Here is a 22,285-nt window from a genome sequence, read left to right as displayed (position 1 = left end):
AGCGGGACAGACTTTGACCATGAAAGAGCGCGCGTAAATGCTCGCGAGTACATAGTTTGAATCGCACTGATCGAGGTACTCATTTCGTGCGCCGTATTGAGCGCCGCTTCATGTGTGCGAATCTGGTGATCGTTTAGAGAAAATTCACAAATTTTAGCGAATGAAAACAGTTGTCGAGTATAGTTTTAGCAACAGTGAACTGAAATCGACAATTGCTTACATCGCAGGACGTGCGTAAAATCACCACGAAGCGCCGGTGTGACCCCGATGCGCCGAGCAATGCTGCAAGCGGCCCAGAACAGTCGTGGCGCTACTTGTAGAGAGAAAATTAGGCCGATTGATAGTCGCCATACACACGTTTTATCGAGCTTATTTTATTATGAGATGGGCTTCCTATAGCAAAACGGAGACGGAAGACGAAGCTTTATTACAGCGTTGAGTCTATGACCCGTTCCGAGTGCCGTCCGGCGAAACCGACATAGGCCTAGAAACGATAAGGCAGGCAGAGAGCAGCGCAGTTCATCGCCCGGCGCGCCCGCGGGAGGCGCCGTTGTCGAAGGCTCCACGCTTGTTCAGGCATGCTACTGTTGTATAGCAGGCAGCCAAGGAGTGCTACACTGATCACTGCTGCACCACCGGCCAGTCCGGTCCGGTCTCGCCTCGGCGACCGACCAATGCCGAGCCGTCGGCTGCAGCCTTCGAAAACTTTAGTGAATTAATATTGCCATTACACATAATTTTGGCTACAGTGAGCTGTGTGCTGGTTGGTTGGTTTGTGGAGTTTAACGTCCCAAAGCGACTCAGGCTATGAGAGACGCCGTAGTGGCGGACTTCGGAAATTTCGACCACCTGGGGTTCTTTAACGTGCACTGACATCGCACAGCACACGGGCGCCTTGCTTTTCGCCTCCATCGAAAAGCTGCCGCAGAGGCCGGGATTCGATCCCGCGTCCTTGGGATCGAATCCCGGCCTCGGCGGCAGCTTTTCGATGGAGGCGAAAAGCAAGGCGCCCGTGTGCTGTGCGATGTCAGTGCACGTTAAAGAACCCGTCCACGCGTTAGAACTGTTAGAACGCTACGGATGCAAAAGAACAGCCGAAACGAACTGACCAGCAGCGAATCCTACGTCAGAAAACTGTGCAATGACATCACAAATACAATGATTTTTTTTCAGTGAACCTACGTTACAGTCCAATGCGCTATAGCGATAGGTCTGGAATGCAAGAGCAAGCATTTCCGCAAATGTTAAAACGGAATTAAAATATTTTCTACGCTTCCCTTTGAGTCTAACACTTGACTGTGATGGTCTTCAAACACAAAGGCAGCACGTGACAAGATGTGGACAACATTGCAATATGGTGTCTCTACCCATTTAACGCCAGGTTGAAGAGAGGGGAGAGCACTGGGCCCTGTCGACTACACTTGCCTAGCTTAAATGTTTTCGACCTAATGTCTATAAGGCTTATTTCTGCTAGAATGATTACTTCGCTCTTTTCCGGTTTTCCTCGTCCCTCACGTGACCTAAACTTGACTTTGTCGTCATATCCACTGCTCGGCTTATGAAATCGAAACCAAAACAAGCGAGAAAATAAATTCGATTATAGATTACTCAGCGGTCGCAGGCGTGTACCGTGTTGTGATACGTGTACAGTACAGTAGCGTCTTACGCACCATTACTAACTATAAAAACTGCACCCCAAAAAATTGGTGTCTATATATACTCCTTTAAGACCCATTCAAAATATTTTTCTCCGGTGTCTTTAAATATCAAACACGGACAGATAGAAAGACAAATTAACACACATTGCGCTGCACTGACTTTATTCATGAGGCATGTCTATATACGCAGAGTGTGATAGAAAGTGGACAACCAGTTCCGTTGCGTGACATAAAACGTCACCCTCTTCCTTCCAAAAAAGCTCTTTCCTTCGCATGAAGTATTAGGGAAATGCTGCATGTAACACTCCTCTAATACTTCATGCGAAGTAAATGGCTTGTTTGAAAGGGAGAGGGTGACGTTTTGTCACGCGATGAAACTGGTTGACCACTTTCTATCTATCACACTCTGTGTATATTATAGAGCTAGTATATATAAAGACCATAGGCTATGGACATGCCTCATGAATAAGACATAGTTGTCAGTTCAGCGCAATGTGTGCTTGTCTTTCTATCTGTCCGTGCTTCTAGCGCTGTTTCAACATAATTTCCAACCAACTTGCTCAACAAGCCAGAAAAATCGAGTGTTCAGCCGTTTAAACTTCCAGACACTTTTCTGTAGACCATGACAATCTTCGTTAACTCACGCACGTCTTGCATATCTTGGATTGACCGCAAAATCAGATTTATTTTTGCCCTAATTACCGAAAAGAATGAGCGAGGCTGTTATTAGTAGAAGATAGCGCAATTAAAACGTTTTAAGGACCTGCGGGCCGAAAAGGTCGCTCTCGGTCAACGTTACTAGAACAAAAGCTCTCGGTCACAAACGTCACAGATGGGCAGCAGCTACGAAACTGCTAAAACGCTTTTGAGGAGATTCACGACCCGTAATTAAATTACTCTGTAATAAGCTTGCCCTAGAATTGTAAAATCTATTTTACGCTACTCTCTGTGTTCTGATTTCGGTCCATGTTTCATTTCTTTTTAATCAATCCTGATGATGATAATGCCACGTGCTGCACAAGCGTCCTCTCTATTTGCTAAAGGCAAACGAAACCAAAACATAACACACGTGACAGCCGCGACTTGTCTATGTGGGTTGTTGTGCGCGGTCGTGCGCTAATCGGAGCCGCGAAAGTGTTGCTTTTTTGGTCAAATATGTGACACCGGAGGTTTGGTGCCGGCTGCAAAAGCGGCCTTGGTGGCTTGATCAGCTCGAGTGTCGAGACACTCGACGCGATTGGAGTTTAAGCATCGGGAGACGTTCTTTGAGACACGTAGTACGTACGCCCTCCGATATTCCAGCCGGCAGTTCTAAGCCGTGGACAAGCTTATTTATTGCCGAGCCGCCAGCCAACACAGCGGAAAGTTGCTCAAGTGGCTCTTGGTTACGCTTCCCCGGTGAAACACGATTCGCAATAACATGGATGGTGCCAAGGCCGACAATCTGTCCGCTGTACTGTACAAGAAGGACGATCTTCGACTGGTATGGCGTATATTTCACGTACTCCGCTACTTATTTGCTTGTTTGTTGCCAACCTCGTTCCTGATTATTCGTATGTCTTGCATATTTGCAGGAGCAACGGCCCATACCAGAGCCTGACGATAACGGTACGGGTTAGCCAATACCTTTGTGTATTAAGTTTATTGAACTCTGCCACGGTATTTAGCGTCGAGAGAATACGGTGTGTATTAATTTTATTGAACTGTGTCACGGTGTGTTCTCATAAAGACCTAGAGTGTGCACATTATTCCTTTTTGTTGTTGTGCGCCGAAATTTCTCGGCGACACGATCACAGATTCGAGCCACGTGTAAGACTCTCAACTAGCCCAACTGGTTTAAAGAACAAATTCGCAGTTTATTCCAGCATAATTCCAGTTGTAATCAACTGTGAGCAAACTGGGAACCAGCTGCTGTGAAGTGGGAGTTCAAACCAAACGATTTAGGATTTGTGTGTTGATAACGGTGCACCACTTAATGCGCTGAGGCAGGGCTTCGAAGTATTGCAGCGCGTCCATTTATGGCATCGCTGTGTCTATCGTGTAGCTTAATCAACGTTGGTTTCAGGACATGTAAAAACATTTGAATTAATTAGCGCACATACATCAGAGGTGATGTCAGCGAAGTCGGTATATATACTAATCAGTGTTACGCATATATCTAAACAGTTCGCATGCGTATGCTCGTGCATATTGACAGGGTTCTCTGCTAACACACTGCCAGCAGACTTTCCTGTGGCCTTGTTAGAAATTGACACGATCGTGCTGGTACAGTGCACTTCAATCATAGAATCCCTGAGCAGTGTGACAGTAAAAACACAGTTAGGAAGCAGCCTGTAGGTTTGAAGGTGCTCGTGCCAATTTCAACTATGACTAAGCGGCTGCACATCCATCAAGCCCTGCCTTTAAACCCTAGCAGATACAACTATACATTACCTAGTTTGCTGTGCAGTACAGCTCTCAGACATTCTACTCCGCACACTTCAGTTGCATTGCTTTCCTGCCCCCCACTGTATACATAGACTCCCTAAATCTGTGGGCAAGTCACGGGCTCTGCAGTAACCATAAGTTTCTATTCTCTTTGGACAGATGTCCAGGTACGGATGCATTCAGTTGGCATCTGTGGTTCAGACGTGCACTACTGGACCCGAGGAGCAATCGGCAACTTCGTTGTTCACGATCCAATGGTCCTCGGCCATGAAAGCAGCGGTACAGTGGTGAAGGTTGGAAAGAATGTCAAACACCTGAAGCCAGGTGAGGAGACTGCTGTTGAAGCTTGTGAGCTCTCTGTGGCCACATTTTTTGCTATAATGTTAAAAGCTTGATTGTCCAGAAAGACTTGTTTCGGCGTTGTAAGCAAAAATTGCTGAGCGTGTCTCTGGCAGGTGGTAGTTTGCAGGTGACGTAGCCAGCTTCTGAACTGTGCCTAGACTCATTACTTGGCATCTCAGCTGAATGTGTATTGGCACCTTTTCCTATTTGATGTTATAGTTGATGGCTTTTGAGAAAAGTATACATATTGAGGCTTGCATTTGGCCAAGATGACGTGTACTCTGCACACAGTTACAAAAACAGCATAGGAGCACCAGCGTGTCATTTTTAATGAACATGCATATTCCTTGATATAAAAATGACTTATTGCACATTGAACAGATATGTGCAAGTAAGTAGACATCACTTTAGCATTTGCCTTCATATGCACTTGTATAGTTGTCCTTGTGTTTGTGCAGAGTTGTTTTTGCCGTAGCTACTTACGACTTGTCCAGTTCAAGCGCAGTGAAATGAAAAGCCATGGGAATAAGTAGTAGTAGTAATAAAACACTTTACTTCGGTGCTACAGGTGATCGTGTAGCCATTGAACCCGGGGTGCCCTGCCGCTACTGTGATTTCTGCAAAGGAGGCCGGTACAACCTCTGTCCTGATGTTGTCTTCTGCGCCACACCACCTCACCATGGGACGCTCACCCGATTTTACACTCACGCTGCTGACTTCTGCTACAAGTCAGTGACAATTCTCTTTTGGAAGTACTGCCATCTTGTGAATCAAACTGCATACATTTCCACCTTCGGGGACGTTATGACTCCTGGAGTCTCACTGCTCCAGCTGCATGAAACATGAAAGTTCTCCACATGTTTGGCGTGTGAGCTTATCATGTCGGTGAGGAAGCCCACTTTGGTTTGTTTGAACTCAAGTCTGGTAATGTGAATCCACGTCTGCTTGAGAGTCAAACCTGAGTGATCCTGAGCCTGTGTAAGGTCCTTTTAGACTTAGTCAACTTGAGCATTACTAAATCGAAGTGGATGTGCATGTTTTGAACTCTGAAGCTTTGTTACTACAAAATATATACTGTTAGCATTTTTTTCTCTATATTCGTACATCAGAGGCCTGTATTTGTGCCTATTCTTGATTATGCAGTTAAACACTTCTTTTATTTATTTACCTATCTAATGCTAAATGTGTGGTGTATTGTATAACATGGATTGCATAAGTGAACTTGCAACAGCATCATCTATTGCATGGCTTTGTAGAGAAACCAATTGGCCTCCTACGCGTTGGCTGAGGAGATGATATTTGCACATCTTGCCTTTAAATAATGACAGATAATAACAGCTAGTGAATGTGAAGTAAAGAAAAGACATGAACGGTTATTGGCAACAACAAATTTACAAAATAATAACCAGCCCGTTTAAGCACACGTTTAAACATGGTTAAATAGCAATTACCAACTCATCCTGTGTTTATGCTGATTCACCTTTTTTATTATTTACCCAAGCATCTCAAGTTAGCACTTTATCATTAACAGGAGACACCTGCTACTTTTATCCTTGGTATATCCAGCTCACTGATCTGTGCTGGAAAGTGATTAAAAGCATTGAAAATATCCAAAACTGACATAGGTTAATTAAAAAAAGGTGCTAGACTGCTGGTGCTCCCAATGTCGACAGGGTCTCGCCTGTTGTGATTTGCACTTTGTCTTGCTTATTAGGCAAACATCAGTTACTCTTGTGCAATTTATGCCATAATACCAGGAAATAAGACATAATATGTCAATTTTATCACATCTCTGTCTTTCTCAGACTGCCTGACCATGTTTCCTTCGACGAGGCCGCACTCTTGGAGCCACTTTCAGTGGCTGTCCATGCTTGCCGAAGGGCAAGGCTCGAGATTGGTCAGACGGTGCTCATATGTGGTGCAGGTATACCTCCCGTCCCGTTTTATTTCTCTGAATGCATGATTGTGTATTTGTTTTGTTCTAAGTGTGTGTGCCGACATTACGGATATGCTAGCAGATAGGCCTGTAACAAGCAGGGTGAGAAAATATCTTGTATGTAAGCCTACATTGAGCATCGAAATCATTATACATTATTTAGTGGATCTGAAGTATCCATAGTAACTTGTAGCACCATGTTGGTGCTGTGGTGACGAACCTCTGAGTAATGCACAAAAGGTAGACTGCAGCCCTCTTATGAGGGGGCAATAGCATTGCTGATACAGAAACCTCATTAAAAATAACAGCTTGTAAATGTTACAGTAGTGAGTAGTGACTTTAACAAGGCCACTTTTACATAAAGTACAAAAATACTGTGCAATTTCTTGGGCCTTCATATTTCTTGTTAAGTATGTCAGAAGAGTGTTCATTCTTCTGTAATTTTTGTAGCTTCGCACTTTGATAGTATCCTAATGAGTGCAAAATTTGCAGGACACTAGAGCTCCGCCTTCAAGTTTATAACGCAACATCATTACTAGCTTCTCTCAGCGGCTCCTTTTTACAGATTACCCACGTTCGCGTACACACAGTTTTCTACTCACTTAATCACTATAACCCCTTAGTTTGTGCCTCTGTTGTCTCACACATACTCATTAGCGTGCATTGTAAGCTGTTACATTATGTGCCAGACCACTCAACATATAAATAAAGCTCCACCTTAACCAAACTGCAAGAATGTGCTCGTGTGGCCTAGGAATGGCATGCTCAAGATCCAAAAGCTCCGGAGTGTCCGAATCACATCTCAATGGTGCTGCCCAGGTAGTTAACTTCTGTCAACTTAGCCATCACGCGTAGTCTGATGATGCCACACAAACCGCCAACTAATCTGTGCCGAATCAGTGGCCTTGTGGTAGGGCACCCACCTCTCATTCAGAAGGTACCAGGTTCGATTCCTGGCCTGGTGGTTTTTCAGTGGGTACAAGATTTCCTCTGGCCTGGTGCTCGGCCGGTCTGGGGTGAAATGCTTAGGAAAGGGGTCATGAACAAAAACGTTATGCCGATGGGTCAATGATTCATTCCACCATCGGACAACCATAAGTCCGCCTTGTACGGCAGAAGCCCATATGTGCCCCCCCCCCCCCCCCCCCCCCCCTCTTTTTCTTTTTGCAAAGTCTCCCAGCGGTGAGCCAGCCATGCTGGTTAAACAATTTTCGCACTTGAAGCTTCAAGTCTTACTTGCTTTTGCATGTGTATGGGGCCCCGCCTCAGTTTTGAGTCCTGTGCAACATGGTAGCCCAACCCCCTTTGCAGGCTGCAGTGTTCGAAACGGGTGCTTGAGCATCCGGCTCACATTCGGGACGCACCACATCTTTCCATATGTGCGCACAGGTTTGAGTTTCAGAAGTGATAACTATTGTCAGTGAACAATTACTTTAAACCTATCTTTTCTTTTTTTTTTTAATCCCGTAAGCTTTGGTTTAGATCTAATGGTGCTACATATAAATCACACATATATAAGTAGACTGCATAAATTTATTTTTGGCATTTTGTTAAGCCAGTAACTAAACCAATTTTTATTGCTTTTATATGTCATTCATTGTCTGCTTTATGCTAGAACTGTTGGAAAACCGTTTTTCTTTCTTATTTTGGCATTAAATAAAATCAGGCCCCATCGGACTAGTATGTCTGCTCACTGCCAAGGCCATGGGAGCAAGCCAGGTGATCATGACTGGTAGGTGCATTCATACTCCTTCTAGAAACGACACTTCCACCCTCTTTTCTAGATACACATCGACTGATGTTGCATGGAGCATACATCTGTCTGCTGCAAACATTTTATGACAGTTTTACAAATGTAGTGCCTCTTTCAGTAACTGTACACTCTACAACAGAGGTTTTGTTGAAAAAGATTGCTGCAACTAGAATGCCCTTTTCTTTCCTTAGAGTTTACAACATTCGTTTTTTCCTTTTAGTTCGTAAGTTTTTAAATAGCTGATTGTTGGTTGCTTAATGTAACCTGTTTGTTGGTTGTTTAATTTAGCATGCCGCTTGGTTTGGTGCAGTCTGTTGTGTGCATACACCATTTCCCTATCCACATTTCCTCACTTTAATAATTGACTTTTCCCAATCCAAATTTAAAGCTCTGAGGCAGTAGCAGTGCTCTCGGCACTCTCCTCTGTTTATAGTGACTAAAGTACACGGTGGCCAGTTTTCAAAGGTCAGGTCTGTGAATGTATACTCGACTAATGCAACATGGCTATAGTCCATACTGCATTGTCAGCGTGAGATGCTTAATCTGGGAATTGATTGAATGTGCCCTCTGTTTGCAGACATCATAGGGAGCAGACTTCAAGTGGCCAAGCACCTTGGGGCTGACTTTGTCATCAGTGCTGCCTCGAAAACGGTGCAAGACATCAAGCAGGAAATCCACCGCACAGTGGGCGACTTGCCGGAGGTGACTATTGAGTGCACCGGTGCAGAGTCATCCACACAGCTAGGCATGGTGGTAAGTGTCGCTGGTAGCAAGCATCCTGCTGATACGTTTCAAACAAATGCAGTCAAAAGAAGGAGAAGAGGTGTAAGCGAAGTACCAAGATTTTTCAGTATACTCCTTGTGCAGTGCAAAAGCTAAGCTAACTATCTAAGCTTTAATTTGTGATGCATGCTTGAAGCTTTCAACTTAATTCTTCAAAGTTTGCCCCACTGCAGTGGTTAGGGCACTTGGCTGCTGCGCCCAAGGATGCACAATCGAATCTTGGCTGTGGAGGGCGCTTGTCAGTGAAGACGAAAACCAAGACACCCGTGTACTGTGCGCTGTCAGTGTGCGTTGAGGAACCCCAGGTGGTCAAAATCTTCGGAGCCACCCACTACGGTGTCTCTCACAGCCCGAGTCGCTTTGGCACATTAAACCCCGTAAATCAAACCATTTCTTCAAAGTTTGCAAGTTTGAACTGAGGAAAGTCTACCATACTTTAAAATTTTCTCAGCTGAAAGCAGTTTCCTAAGAATGTGAGAAAAATGCGGGAGGTAGTTTAGAATTATGTCACATATTCACTGAATTAAGTGAATAAAAGCTGCTTTCTTAATGTTGAGATGTATAGGCGACTGTGTTGGGCCTTCTTGTCACTCCACTGTAATAACTACACTGTCGCTATAGGCTGCTGATGTGTTGAAGCCAAGAATGTGATGATAAAAAAAAATTAACATATGCAGCATTTCAGCAGATTTGAGACCGTCCTAAGATCACCATGAACAGTGAATGAGAGTAAAGAGAGTGAGCAACCACTACTGTGTTTGCTACATGAGAGCTACAAAGTCTTGGGTGACACTGATGCCAGGAACAAAAGCCTGTGTGTGCTATTTATTAAATTCATTGCTGTTCCATAGGTGCCATTATAATTTCATTGCTGTTGAAGGCCAGTGAACTGAAAAGCCCCATTTACTGAGTGCTCTGTCTTGGAATGTGCATACTGCTGCTGCTTTGCCTAAGATTAATGTAACATTGGTACAGCAGTTCCTCTTTACCTAGTGTTAATGCACGATACAGCACTCAGTTCCTCGGTTCTGCGCTGCTCCTTGTCTTGTAACATTTGTTACCATTATCACCACCAGCCTCTCTCATATTGCTCCAATTAACCCGGTCCTGTGCCTGCTGCATCAAGTTGATCTCCGCAGACTTCCTAGTCTCAGCCGTCCACCTAACTTTCTGCTGCTCCCTGCTATGCTTACCTTCCCTTGAAATTCATTTCTGTCACCCTTAGGTACCATCTGCTGTCCTCTCTTCACATTACATGTCCTGCCTATGCCCATTTATTCTTCTTGATTTCCATTAGAATACATTAACTTGAGTTATCTCTCCCATTCAGCATGCTTATTGGCTATTAACATTACACCTACCATTTTTCATTTCATAGCTATCTGTGTGGTCCTCAGTTTAAGTTGAACTCTTTTCGTTAGCCTCCATGTTTCTGCCTTTGGCAAGTGTTAGTAAGATACAGTTATCTACTTTCCGTGTGAGGGATACTGATAACATGCCATCCATGATCTGATTCATGATCCATTCATGATCTACTGATTCCCTTTCATGATCCGGATCTGCGGTTACTACCTATCCTAAGTAGACATATTAGTTACTACCTATCCTAAGTAGCTGCCTGTCGCTAACTGCTGTTCTTTTCCGAGCCTACTGAGCATTACTTTAGTCTTCTGCATCTACCGTCCTGCTTTGCCCTACTGTCTGAATCTCAGATTACTGAGGTATTCTCCAATAACACTTATCCCTAGCTGTTTCCTAATCCAGCCTAGCCTGCTGAATACTTCCTTTAAGCAAACAGTGAATACTAGTACTGGGAAGATCGTGTCTTTTTGTCTAGCACCCTTCTTTATTGGAATTCATCACTTTTATAGAGAAATATAGTTGTTGAGCAGCCAGTTTGGATACCTTTAAGTGTTTTCACACATGGCTCGTCTACACCCTGATTTGCAATGCCTGCATGACTGTGGAGGTTTCAACTTAGCCAAATGGTTTGTCGTGTTCAGTGAATGCTATGTATGGGGGTTGGTTATATTCCGAGCATTTTTCTGTCATCTGGTTGATAGTATAAATATGGTCTGTTGTAGAATAGCCTCTATGAAAGCCTGCCCGATTGTTTGGTTGATTGAAGTTTGAGGTTGCCCCAATTCTATTAATGATTGCCATATCAAATACCTTTTACATAATGAATAGCATATCAAATACCTTTTACATAATGGATAGTAGGCTGATTGGTCTGTGATTTTTTAACTCCTTGACATTGACTAGCAAATGTATCAAGACAATGTTAGCATTCTTCCAAGATTCTGATACCATTGAACTCTTGAAGGATTGTGTGAACAGGGTGGCCAGTTCTTATAAAAGCACGATATCCCCACCGTCCTTAACATATCTGCAGTTACCTCCAGTTGTGCATTCCAAATTTTTAGAATGCATCTAATCTGTCTATTGATATAAGACGTGAGAGCTAGCAATGCACATCAAGTGCCTTAATGCCAGGACTACGCAGTCTCCATGGAAAAGATACTGTGAAAACACTGCTCTGGTTAAAGGGCATTTGCTGCCATTTGGTGGGCATGAGCGTCATGCAGGTATGGTTAGTTTGGTATCAGTGTGTGGAGTCAGACGTCCTGAGACTACGAGGGACACTGGTTGGAGATTTCCAGATTAATTTGGACCACCTTGCGTTCTTCAGCATGCACCAGCATCGCACTCCATGTGTTTTTGTTTTATTTATTTTTTAGCTCATACAACTTTAAAATCAGCAGTCGAATGTCAAAGTCAGGTTAGACAGAGTCTAAATGCACACGTTTTTGGCATGAGGTCTGCCCTTCGTATGGGTTTCATACACAGGAATTCCAGACTTCCTAAGTTGAAGTCTGCCTTTTCTGAGCACTCCGAGCAAGTGACAGCATGTTGTCACATATACTTTTTGCAGGCTACAAAATCCGGAGGCACACTGGTGCTGGTTGGCATGGGCCCCAATGAAGTCAAGGTGCCTCTGGTCGATGCCGCTTGCCGCGAGATCGACATTCGCGGAATATTTCGCTACGCGAACTGGTGAGCACCTATGTAAATCCTTCACTGCAGAACATACTTGCAGATATTAAATGCCAGTATCATAAGTTAATTGTCCCGTTATGTTGTGAAATAGTTTTATGTAACCGCCATGGCACAAACCCAGCTGCTTACAGTAGATATTTCTAGGCCATGGATGTGGAATTTCAAAGGTAAGCCTCCCGAGTGATTCAGTGTTTGCTGGTGTTCTTTTCTTTTTCATTTTCTCATACCGATTACTCTCTACTGCTGTATCTAAAAAAGGAGCTCAGCAACAGGTTTGAATAATGTCAATGTATTGTTTTGGGGGCAATTCCTGCAGGGCCGAAATTGAATAGATCTGTGCACGCAGAGGCTCGATATAGACTCGATAATTCCGACTTGAAAATGACCGGTCATGCCACCCTGTATCGATACGGTACTAAATTCTCATCACAGGGAGGCCACTCTCAACAGCAGCCTTGACAATAGAGACAAACGCAGCAGTTCAAAGAGACGGGTTATTTAGATTAAGCCAGGCCTATTTAATACTGCAGTACACAGCGTACGAGTTGGCAAACAGTACAAAATGTAGTAGCGAAGCAATTCTACTTGAAACAGACTTCTTTTCATTCACTGCGATTACCTTCAGACCTTTTTTCGTTTATTCTTCACGGGAGACAAGTATAAAAGCATTTGAACTCCTGTCATTTGAACCACTTATGCAGCTACCCAACGGCGCTTGCCATGGTTGCTTCGGGTAAAGTGGATGTCAAGCCTCTGGTGACTCACCACTTCAAGCTCGAATCAGCTGTCGAAGCATTCCAGACTGCCAAAACCGGCGCCGGTGGTGCGATCAAGGTGGTGATAGATTGCAGCACGTAATGCCAATATTGTACTGAAGCCTCAACATATTTTGTATTTGAGAGTCCAGCTTTTGTGTTTTTCTAGGGTGGTGATAGGTAACACATAATGTCAATGTCATACTGCAGCCTTGACATCTTTTGTATTCATTTAAGGTGGTGATGGACTGTAGCATGTAATGCCTACGTCATACTGGAGTCTTGACATCTTTTGTATTTGAGGCTCCAGCTTTTTGTATTGATTTCCTTGGCCCTGTTCTTAATTTTTCTTTGCACATTAGCCTTCCAAAGCCTCCAGCTGTTACCATGTGCATATATCCGTATATAGGGTAGTACCAGTTCAGCTGAAAAGCTTCCTAGTTAGTGCACTGTTCTTTTGGAAGACATTTTGGGATGAGCGCATTGTAGCCCCTCTGAAGTGGCATTATTTTTACTCTCAATGCATGCCAGAGAAAACCTGAACAAATATTTGTGGCAGCCTACCTCATAGCATTGTGCAAGGACATGTATGAGCTGAGCACGAAATTCAGTATTGTTACCAATTTAATTCCGTTCACTGCAGTTGAACAATGTGATAAGATTTGGCATCCTTTGAAGGGGCCAACTCTATGACGTCAAATATTTTTGGTGCACACGCTTTTTTGCCTTGTGTACCAGGCAGATTATATTGTACATGTATTTGCTTCTTTGCATATACACTTGTAAAGCATTTTGTGTACCACCTTGGGAAAGACTATATTTTTGTGAGACAGCCAAATGCAACATCTGCATTTGTCGCAAGCTGTATGAAACTGCATACATAGGCGCCAACCTGGTGATGTCAAAAATAGGCAGGCTTTATACATGCAAACTTGGGGGAAAGAGGAGCGACTCCACTTGCCCGAAATTTTAAATTTTCATACAGAGTCCAAATACTAGTCCTTTCGTAGCAGGGACTTTGCAGCTTACACCAGCACCGTGGCAGCTGCTTCAGAAGCCTTACAGGAAAAATGCTTTTGCCACAGCAGAGCCTTCTAGAACACTGTACCAGCAAAAAAAAAAAAGCATAACTTTGGCTTAATTTAGCTTTCACTTAAGGTGGAGTTACAGTTTGGGAGTCTCCCAAGCGAATCGGGAGTGTTGGCAGAAATGAGTATAGATTCATGTTGTTGTTGTTGTTGTGTTGGGTTTTTTGGCGCATAAGCAACTAAGGCTATCATGCGCCACGAGCAAGGTGAAAGTTTTGTTTTGCAAGAAATGGGAAAATGAGTGTGTTAAAACTAATTTGTTTAAAAAATCTCCTTTTAAAAACTTGGGTTGTTTTAGATCCAATGGCTCTTAAGCTGCCAACACCATGATGTGCCTAGCACAAGGTTTCAGTTTCTTTTAGTGTATAGATTCATGTAGCTTACTTTAGTGAGGAGATATTTACTGTGATAATGACCTGTACTGTACACGAATAAATACTGCATGTGATGAATAAAGTATTAATGCATTTAAAGAGGCCTTCAGACTAATTTTACTGACCTTAAGAAGTGAATCAGACATTTGGTACGCTGGACTTTTAAATTTATTCGCATCTGTAATATTACTTGCCTCCAAGAATAAAGCCCTAAGGCAGTCTTGACTGAACCACAATAAGGCATCGGTAAGCGTTTTACAAAACTGTGGCATGTAAGTTGGATTACCACCTTTGTCAGAAAACATCCACAGAATCAGGTATGCACATTACAGTAAAAACAAAAACAAAAAAAAAAAAAAAAAAGGAATCCACACATTGTGTACTCACAAGCTTGCGACACAAGGAAAAAGATCACATCTTTGTAAACTACCTACAGCATCGTGGTCTGTGGCAAGAAAATTCACAGAAAGCAACACAGATTTTGATGAAAATGTGAAATATGAGAAATATTCTACACATGACAGAGGGCCTATGCTTCTGCTCAAAAGTTCTTAACTCCATTTCAAGCACCTTTACAAACTCCCCATTTTTGGGTTCAACTTTTGTTACATTATATGGCTAATCATATGCCCATCAAGTAACAAGTGTGAACACTAGAGGAAAGCAATGCCCAGCAGTATGAACCGCAACTGAGTTGAGGGGCGATTCTACAGCGAAAGTCATTTATAGGATTGGTTTAGTGACATAATATAAAAGGAAAATAATCCCCCTTCAGTTTTAGGAGAGAGCAGGGGAAAGAAAGGGTGGGGAGATAACAGGTGGATGAGTGGCTTGGGAGTTTATGGTGAGAGCGGAGACAACCAGAAGGTCGCTGCCATAAGAACAAACCAGAAGGTGGCTTCCATGGAAGGAAGAGGTTATAACAAGGGTGGAGGAATGCGCACCCTGACAGTGGTTCCACATCAAAATGTAGGGCTGTACGGCTAAATGAGCTACAATGGCTTTTGCCAATTCGTGTGCTAAGATGGTAAGAGCCTAGCTCTACTAATATTTTTTACGGACGCAATGCATATGTGAAATATCCTCAATGTACTAGGTGACTCCGCAAACAATAACCGTCCATATTTGAATAGATCCTGCAATACTGACCGAAGGCACTTCGGGGTAACTGAAAAGCGTCAGCATCGACGATGGAGGATCCACACATGAGCTTTAAAGTTAGCTTTTTGTAAATTCAGAGCCAGAAATAGATGAACCGAGATCTACCCACACCAATCAGGAAGCGGCTCACCATTAAGCCTCTTCCCAAAAACATGCATACTATACACCACGAGGGTAGGAGGATGGCCAGGGCCCTTGGCTCTTCATAAGACTCATAATCAAGAGTTCGACGAAACATCATCTAGTCAGGTGGTGACAAAGAAAATTATAGGGTCACTGACCAAGTGACCCTATAATTGGATTGGACTAAGGATTTGACGAGAAATGGCTATCCAAGAAGCTTTGTGGCAAACACAAAAAAGAAACTCCTACAGCGACTGCCACCTTCTGACGTTTCCGACGCCTCTAAGCCAAAACGGGCAAGCATCCCTTACATCCCACAGATTAGTGAAGCGCTTGGTCGGGTATTCCGAAAGTATGGCGTGCAAGTTGCCCACATTCCAACGAGCAAACTTAGGCATGAGCTTGTCAATGAGAAAGACCTCATTTCCCTTAAGAGATATCCTGGGGTCGTGTACAAGATTCCGCGCGCAGATTGCGGCCGCAGTTATATCGGAGAAACAGGAAACTGGTGCAAACGGATACAGCAGCACAAAAATGATGTGGCGAAAGGACACAGTGCTACTAACGCTCTGGCCGAACACGTGCAAGAAACTGGACACGCCATCAGTTGGGACGGGGCACATGTGCTTGCCAGAGAACGGATCACTGCTAGACAATTGTATCTAGAGTCTTTGATGATTCAGACCACTCATGGCACGCTCAATCGGACGCAAGGGAATCTACCATCTGATTATGCAAGATCATTACGATGCATTTTGGAGAAGCTATAAACGCATGCTTTATGTCTGGTTTCCCCATTGTGAACAAGGAAGCCGTAGGGCTTCCGAAACGTCATTTCGTTTTTATTAAACTTTGACTTGGTCAGTGACCCTATAATTTTCTTTATAAGACTCATAAGCACCAACTGGGTGTTATCTACGTTGATGCGGCCGAGTATGCAGTTCCAAAAAGGCCCAGTTCCAGCATCTTACAAGGGCACAATGGGATCGCCTTGAAGCCGTAAATCGAGAAGCTATGAGGACCATAACATGCCTTCCACGAATCACACCGGTCGTAGCGTTACAGGAGAATGCGCAGCTCAACACCATCGATGAACTGGTGCAGCAGCACCGAGATGCTCGCAGACTCAAGGCCACTTTGTCACATTCCACGCAAGCACTGAGGGCGTATGCAACGTCACACATTATTCTTCGGCCACCTGCGCCAGTTCTCCCTCCCTGGAAATTTTTACAGTTAGGAGACAACAAGCCAACTGACATCCGCAGACCGACGTCTGCCAACTCTGCATCGTTGCTACGCCAGAGATTTGAAGAGCAAGATACTAACCTGCCTCAAGATTCCATAGTAGTGTACGTAGATGGAAGCCTGCAAGGCTGTGAAGCCAAAACGGCAATCCACTGTCCACGGAGACCTAGCCTGAATCAGACAACTACGTTTCAGCTTTCGGAACCACTTACATCTTTCTGCGCTGAGCTTGTGGCAGTTCAGGAGGCACTCTGCTCTGTGACTTCTATAACCATGCTCCCTACAGCCCACATTGTCATCCGCACTGACGCACTTCAAGCAGTATGTCTGCTCCGACGTGTCAGCCGCTGCCCTAAAATTTGCCAGGACATCCACCAGCTTGCGGCGCGCATCCCACAGTCAATACGCATTGAGTGGGTCCCACGGGATCTGCTGCCTTCCCAAAGTCAAGCTGATTTTGCAACCCGCCTCGTGAACCAAGACGCATCAATCCCACGGCTTCTCGAAGTCGACGACGCTACCCTCCTTTTGTCAAGAAAGGAGCACCTCCGGCGCTGCACACGTGCCCTTATCCCTCCGTGTGCGATATCCCTTCCCCGCGGTCTCACCCGTGCAGAGGAGGTTGCGCTTAGGAGGATCCGGGTCGGTGTTGCCCTTACACCAGCAGTAACTAGGACGTGGTCATACTTCCAACACTTATATCCTCGCCCAGGATGCCCGATCTGTAACAACGAAGATGTCGAGGCCGACATCCACCACTTGCTGTGGGACTGCCCAGCACTCAAGCCAACACAAATCCGGCACCTGAGAATAGCTGGCCTTTCAGCAACCAATCCTGCCTCATACGTCACTTGGACGCAGGGACCTCATCATCGCTCACTTCTGGACTTCATAAAATTAGCCAACCTTTTTCCATTCATTTAATCATTTATTCATCCTTCATCTCATAACGTACTGATGCCCTGAGGCAATAAATATCGACTTAAAAAAAAAAAAAAAAGAGCATTTGCAGTGGCAGGGGTTACGGGAACACACGCCACAGCCCTCTCGGCCTCCATCCGTGTAAGCACATCCGGAGGCAGCCATCGCTTTAGCCATTACAAATTCAGAGGCAGATATCATCAGCGACTCCAAGACTGCCATTGCACAATCTACTCTAAATATTCTTAATAGGATTCCCTTCCCAGATAGGGACATTGAATTAATTTGGGTACCGGCACATTCTGGCAATCCTGGAAACGAGGCAGCTAACCAGACAGCCTGAGGCTTAGTCGGCCAGGCGGTGACCACCTCCGCTCTGGGGACAGCCAAGGATAACCTGATATCATTTCACGACTTAACCCACCACTTCCGCCTTGAACGAAGCAAGTTTCCGCCCCCGCACAAGCGACTTAGTAAAGAACATGAAATTACCTGGAGAAGACTCCAAACAAATTCCTTTCCAAACCCGACAGTTCTCTCACATATTTTCCCCAGCTAAATTTCTCCTGACTGCACACTGTGTGATGAGAGAGCTACCCTCAACCATATACTCTGGGGATGCAAGGAGGACCCCCCCACATCCAGAATTGGGAGACCAGACGACTAGGAGACCCTGCTGCGCAGCTCGGACCCGGGCATACAAGACCGGATCCTCAAGCGTGCCTATGAGGTCGCCAACAGGCTTGACCTGCTGGCCATCTAGAAGGGCAATATAACTTGGCCTTATATAACTATTCGGCTAAATAAAGGTTTCTTCTTTCTCTCCCTGTAAGGCACAGTGGTGCTTTCAGCATCAGCAACAATAAGCACTCGCATAATTTACTTCACAGCATTTTCAGTGGGCATAGTTTGGCTTGGCCTGGTTTAAGAGGTTTAACATCCTGAGGTGACAAACAGGGATAGATCAGAGAACTAGGCCAAAAACAGAATTATTAAACAATACCAAGGAGAAACCACGAAAACCTTGAGAACGAACACAAAGCAGGGAAGGTTGTTCACGCAAGTAATGGAAACTCATGGCTAGATCCTCCTATTCCAGATCGTTGTTCACCACATATACAAATCTCACCTTCACACACACGAATGAGCATCTGCTACTATATACAAGTATATACAGACTCCATTACTCGGCAATAACACAGCTTTCAAAGTAACATGTCATACACAGGCCTTGTGAGCAGTACTATTTGCCAACCACATGGCTGATGTTGGTGATTCACATCACCCACATATCAGGTAATCATCTCTTACTTAAAACCTGGTCCCAATATGATTATTAACCATTTGACTGTTTTTGCCATACAGGTATTGCGGCTGCATTCCGTTGCGCAGCGTTTTTGCCGTTCGGGTACTGCGCTGAGCGCTAGCGCTGGGGGTGAATTTTTAAGGCGAAAGCCTTTAATGCCTCGCCGTTGTCGGCAGGAGCTGTCGGTAGAGGCTGTCGGCAGAAGGTGTCACACTTTTGAGGGAGATAGTTAAATATAAATAAATTAATTAACGTTGTCTCCACAGCAAATTGAGCCTCCATCCCTTGGATCCCCAGCCGAGCGCTTTACCAACTGCGCTAGGCCTCGGTGGAACTTTCATCATAATTCCCCTTGTCTACCGTGAGGATAGCGGGATCCAACGAGTGACAGATACTGCACCTTCAATTTCCTGTAAACGAATTATAGGACACGTGAACTTTGATGCGTTCAATGGAATGCTGTTTGTGTTCGACAAGGGGCGCGCCATTTACCGTCACGACTGGTCATGACGTCACCGGGCGATTCGTGCATAGACGAAGCTGACCCCACCGGGGGTCCGATCCAGGCACCCGTGTGGCGCATTTAATTTGCCGCTTCCTCGAACGCCGCACCACACAGCAAACAGAAGCAGACCCAGATGTCTAGGAGGAGTTAGTACAGCAGGCATCAGCAGCATTTCAAATTGATTTGCAGGATAAAAAAGGCACAGTATCTGTCACAATTCTCTGCGGACACATGTACCATGCTGTAAAGGAAGGGAGGAAGGTGGGAATGAAAGAAGAGAGGGAGATAGAGGTGCCGTAGCGAAGGACTACGATCCATCATGCTAAAATGGCTTTAGCCTCGTCGCACTTTAATGGTCCAAAGTGCCCTCTAGAATTTTTTTTCAGAATATTCGACAGTCAAAGGGTTAAATAACTCTCTCTCAGATGAACTTGAATGAGAGCAAATGAGTGTCTGTTACATCAGTCTACAAAAGGCTTGCACAGAAAATGAAAGCATTATTTGCATATATTCAGACCTGCACCAGCTCTGAAGAGCACAATGAAGACAATGTTGAGACAATGAAGACAGCAGGCCAATCTGCAGTACACTTAAAAACAATGTTGCCTACAACTATATATAACTAAGCTTCTCATATAGTATGCAATGGTTTTGGTTTTGGGGGAAAGGGGAAGCACAGTATCTGTCACACCTGACGATACCTGAAGGAAGGGAGGAAGGTAAGAATGAAAGAATAAAGGGTACCCTAGTGGTAAACAATGGAATAATTTTGACTACCTAGAGACATTGTACAGCGCACGAAGACACGTCAATGACTTCTTGTCAAATGATGTCCAATAACCACACAAAAATAATCGTGCCAACATAGCTCTCGGCAGTTTCATACCTTCGTGTATGTCCGGCAGCACACTGTACAAAAGTTTGTACACCATGAAGACATGGATTGTGATCATGTGCTTTGCAAGTACTCACTACATCACCAGGAAACTAACCACATCCACAAAGGTAAATAAACCAAGCAAATCCTTTTCTATCACACATTGTGTACCAAATATCTCCGTGCTGACAACTCAAGTGTGCAGTGACTTGGACTCCTTGTGCTCAGTACAATCTGCTCTTTGGCAATCCAGAAACCTCACACATTTATCACAGACCTTTCATTAACACTCAAACCTCTGCTAAAGGATTGCTCTACCCTTCTGGCATAAAAGTAATCAAAAACATCTAGTGTCGAACACAGGCAGATAGGTGGACAAAACAATGTGAGCCCTAACCAACTGTCAAAACGGCTGTTTAATGCTGCTGGCCTCAGCTTGAGCTCAAGAAAACACCGTTTCAGAAATTACGGTGTAGACTGAGTGCAGTTGGCACAGCAGCAGACTTGACTTTGCCCATAACAGTTGTCATGACTCCACACTAATTAGATCAAGCAGAGCCCCTCGGGCACATGAGCATGGTCAAGCTATGCACGAAAAGACATAAACCAAGTGCATCATAACCATCACACGTGATTCACTGGGCCTGCCGCATAGATTTCAGCACACTCGCAATTCTCAATGGAAAAACCTCAAAGGCAAGGAAAACCAAAACTCGAGCAAAAGGTGCTCCTTTATCTTTCGGTGCAAGGTGCCATTCTAACCCCACGGACCTAAGGGTAGTGCTCACTCATACCTAACCATCACAGCATGTACGAACACACGTATAAAAGCGCACACCAGTCTTTCTCTCTGTTGTACATACAAAGAGCCGGTCAGACATGCATCACGTCGAGCTTCAATAAACAAAGAGCATTACTTCTCTTACCTCACCCTACATATCACTACTACACAACAACACACATGCATGCGCCACTTTAAAGATAACATGTGTACGAAGACATCCCTTACGGTCTGCTTATAAAGGGCAAGCTACCCCCAGGCTTGGTGAACAGGACCCATAAATATTTGGCGACATCCACAAATGGAAGATGAGATGAGATATGAGAAAACAGTATTCTTCCGACCACCTTACGTTTCCTCATATTTGTGACATTTGTGCACACTACAAAGGAAGACTAGCAACGTTCAAGGTGCAAATAGGTACACAAAGGCATCTGCTACTCAGCATAGAGCAACAAGCAAACAACGGCAGGCGCAATCATTCGCAGGGCAAAGAATGAAAGCCACTCACAGACAGTGCCCCACGTAAACTTAAAGCAAAAGTATACACAAGTTTTAAATTCGATACACATAGAAGTCCCAACAATCTGCAGGGCGAAAATTATGGGGGACACTTAAGCTCCGCCTTTAAGGGTATGACGCCATAGCGTAGGCTATCAGCCCAAGTATAAAGCCCCGCTTTCACCAAGCCGTACGAACGTGCCTGCGTGGCCTAGGACGTGAATGCAAGGGTCCTGGCAGGCTGATTCTGACATCACCCTCTGAAATAGAGACCAGAGTTGACAGCTCCTGTAAAACGCAATGTAAGACAACCCAACATCCAATTAGTGCTCAGCCATGTAAGCTGCCAGCTACCACCAGCCAGCGTCATGCTCGTGTTTTTTCATGCACAACGCTAACGCCAGTGGACGGTTGCCAGCGCCGGATTTTCAGTGAACAGGACCTGTAACGTTATCGCGTTAAAAATGGTGGAGGTTCAACCCTACTCAAAGCCTGGTTATAACAAGCAAAAGCACCCGCCATGGTGGCTGAGTAGTTAAGATGCTTGGCTACTAAAGGTTTCGAGTCCACTCCACTTAGGTGTTTGTGTGTGCGTGCGTGTGTGCACGCATGTGTGAAAGCATCACACGCGTACACGCAAACGTCAGACAATTTTCTTTGGCTCCGAATCTCTGAATTACAGTTTTTGC

General features: G+C 44.6%; 1 protein-coding gene across 2 annotated transcripts; it reads left to right on the top strand.

Annotated features, from left to right (window-relative positions):
- The first annotated feature begins 2,730 nt into the window (after window positions 1-2,730).
- Window positions 2,731-13,935, top strand: LOC146178468 (sorbitol dehydrogenase-like). Of its 2 annotated transcripts, XM_084578297.1 has the most exons (9): window positions 2,731-3,141; window positions 3,233-3,266; window positions 4,245-4,409; window positions 4,996-5,155; window positions 6,233-6,351; window positions 8,030-8,095; window positions 8,694-8,869; window positions 11,835-11,956; window positions 12,661-13,935. In XM_084578297.1, exons 1-9 carry the CDS (start codon window positions 3,079-3,081, stop codon window positions 12,815-12,817), a joined length of 1,062 nt encoding a protein of 353 aa, XP_084434423.1. In that variant the 5' UTR covers window positions 2,731-3,078; the 3' UTR covers window positions 12,818-13,935. The 2 variants fall into 2 exon arrangements, with proteins under 2 accessions (XP_084434423.1, XP_084434424.1); XM_084578298.1 differs by lacking the exon at window positions 2,731-3,141 and having other exon boundaries at window positions 3,258-3,340.
- The last annotated feature ends 8,350 nt before the right edge of the window (window positions 13,936-22,285 follow it).

Source organism: Amblyomma maculatum, chromosome 9 (genome assembly GCF_055883805.1).
Source record: "Amblyomma maculatum isolate TAMU_Amacu chromosome 9, ASM5588380v1, whole genome shotgun sequence".
Taxonomy (NCBI): Eukaryota; Metazoa; Arthropoda; class Arachnida; order Ixodida; family Ixodidae; genus Amblyomma; species Amblyomma maculatum.
The sequence above is the reverse complement of the archived record's forward strand: the minus strand, read 5'-3'. Positions and strand labels throughout refer to the sequence as shown.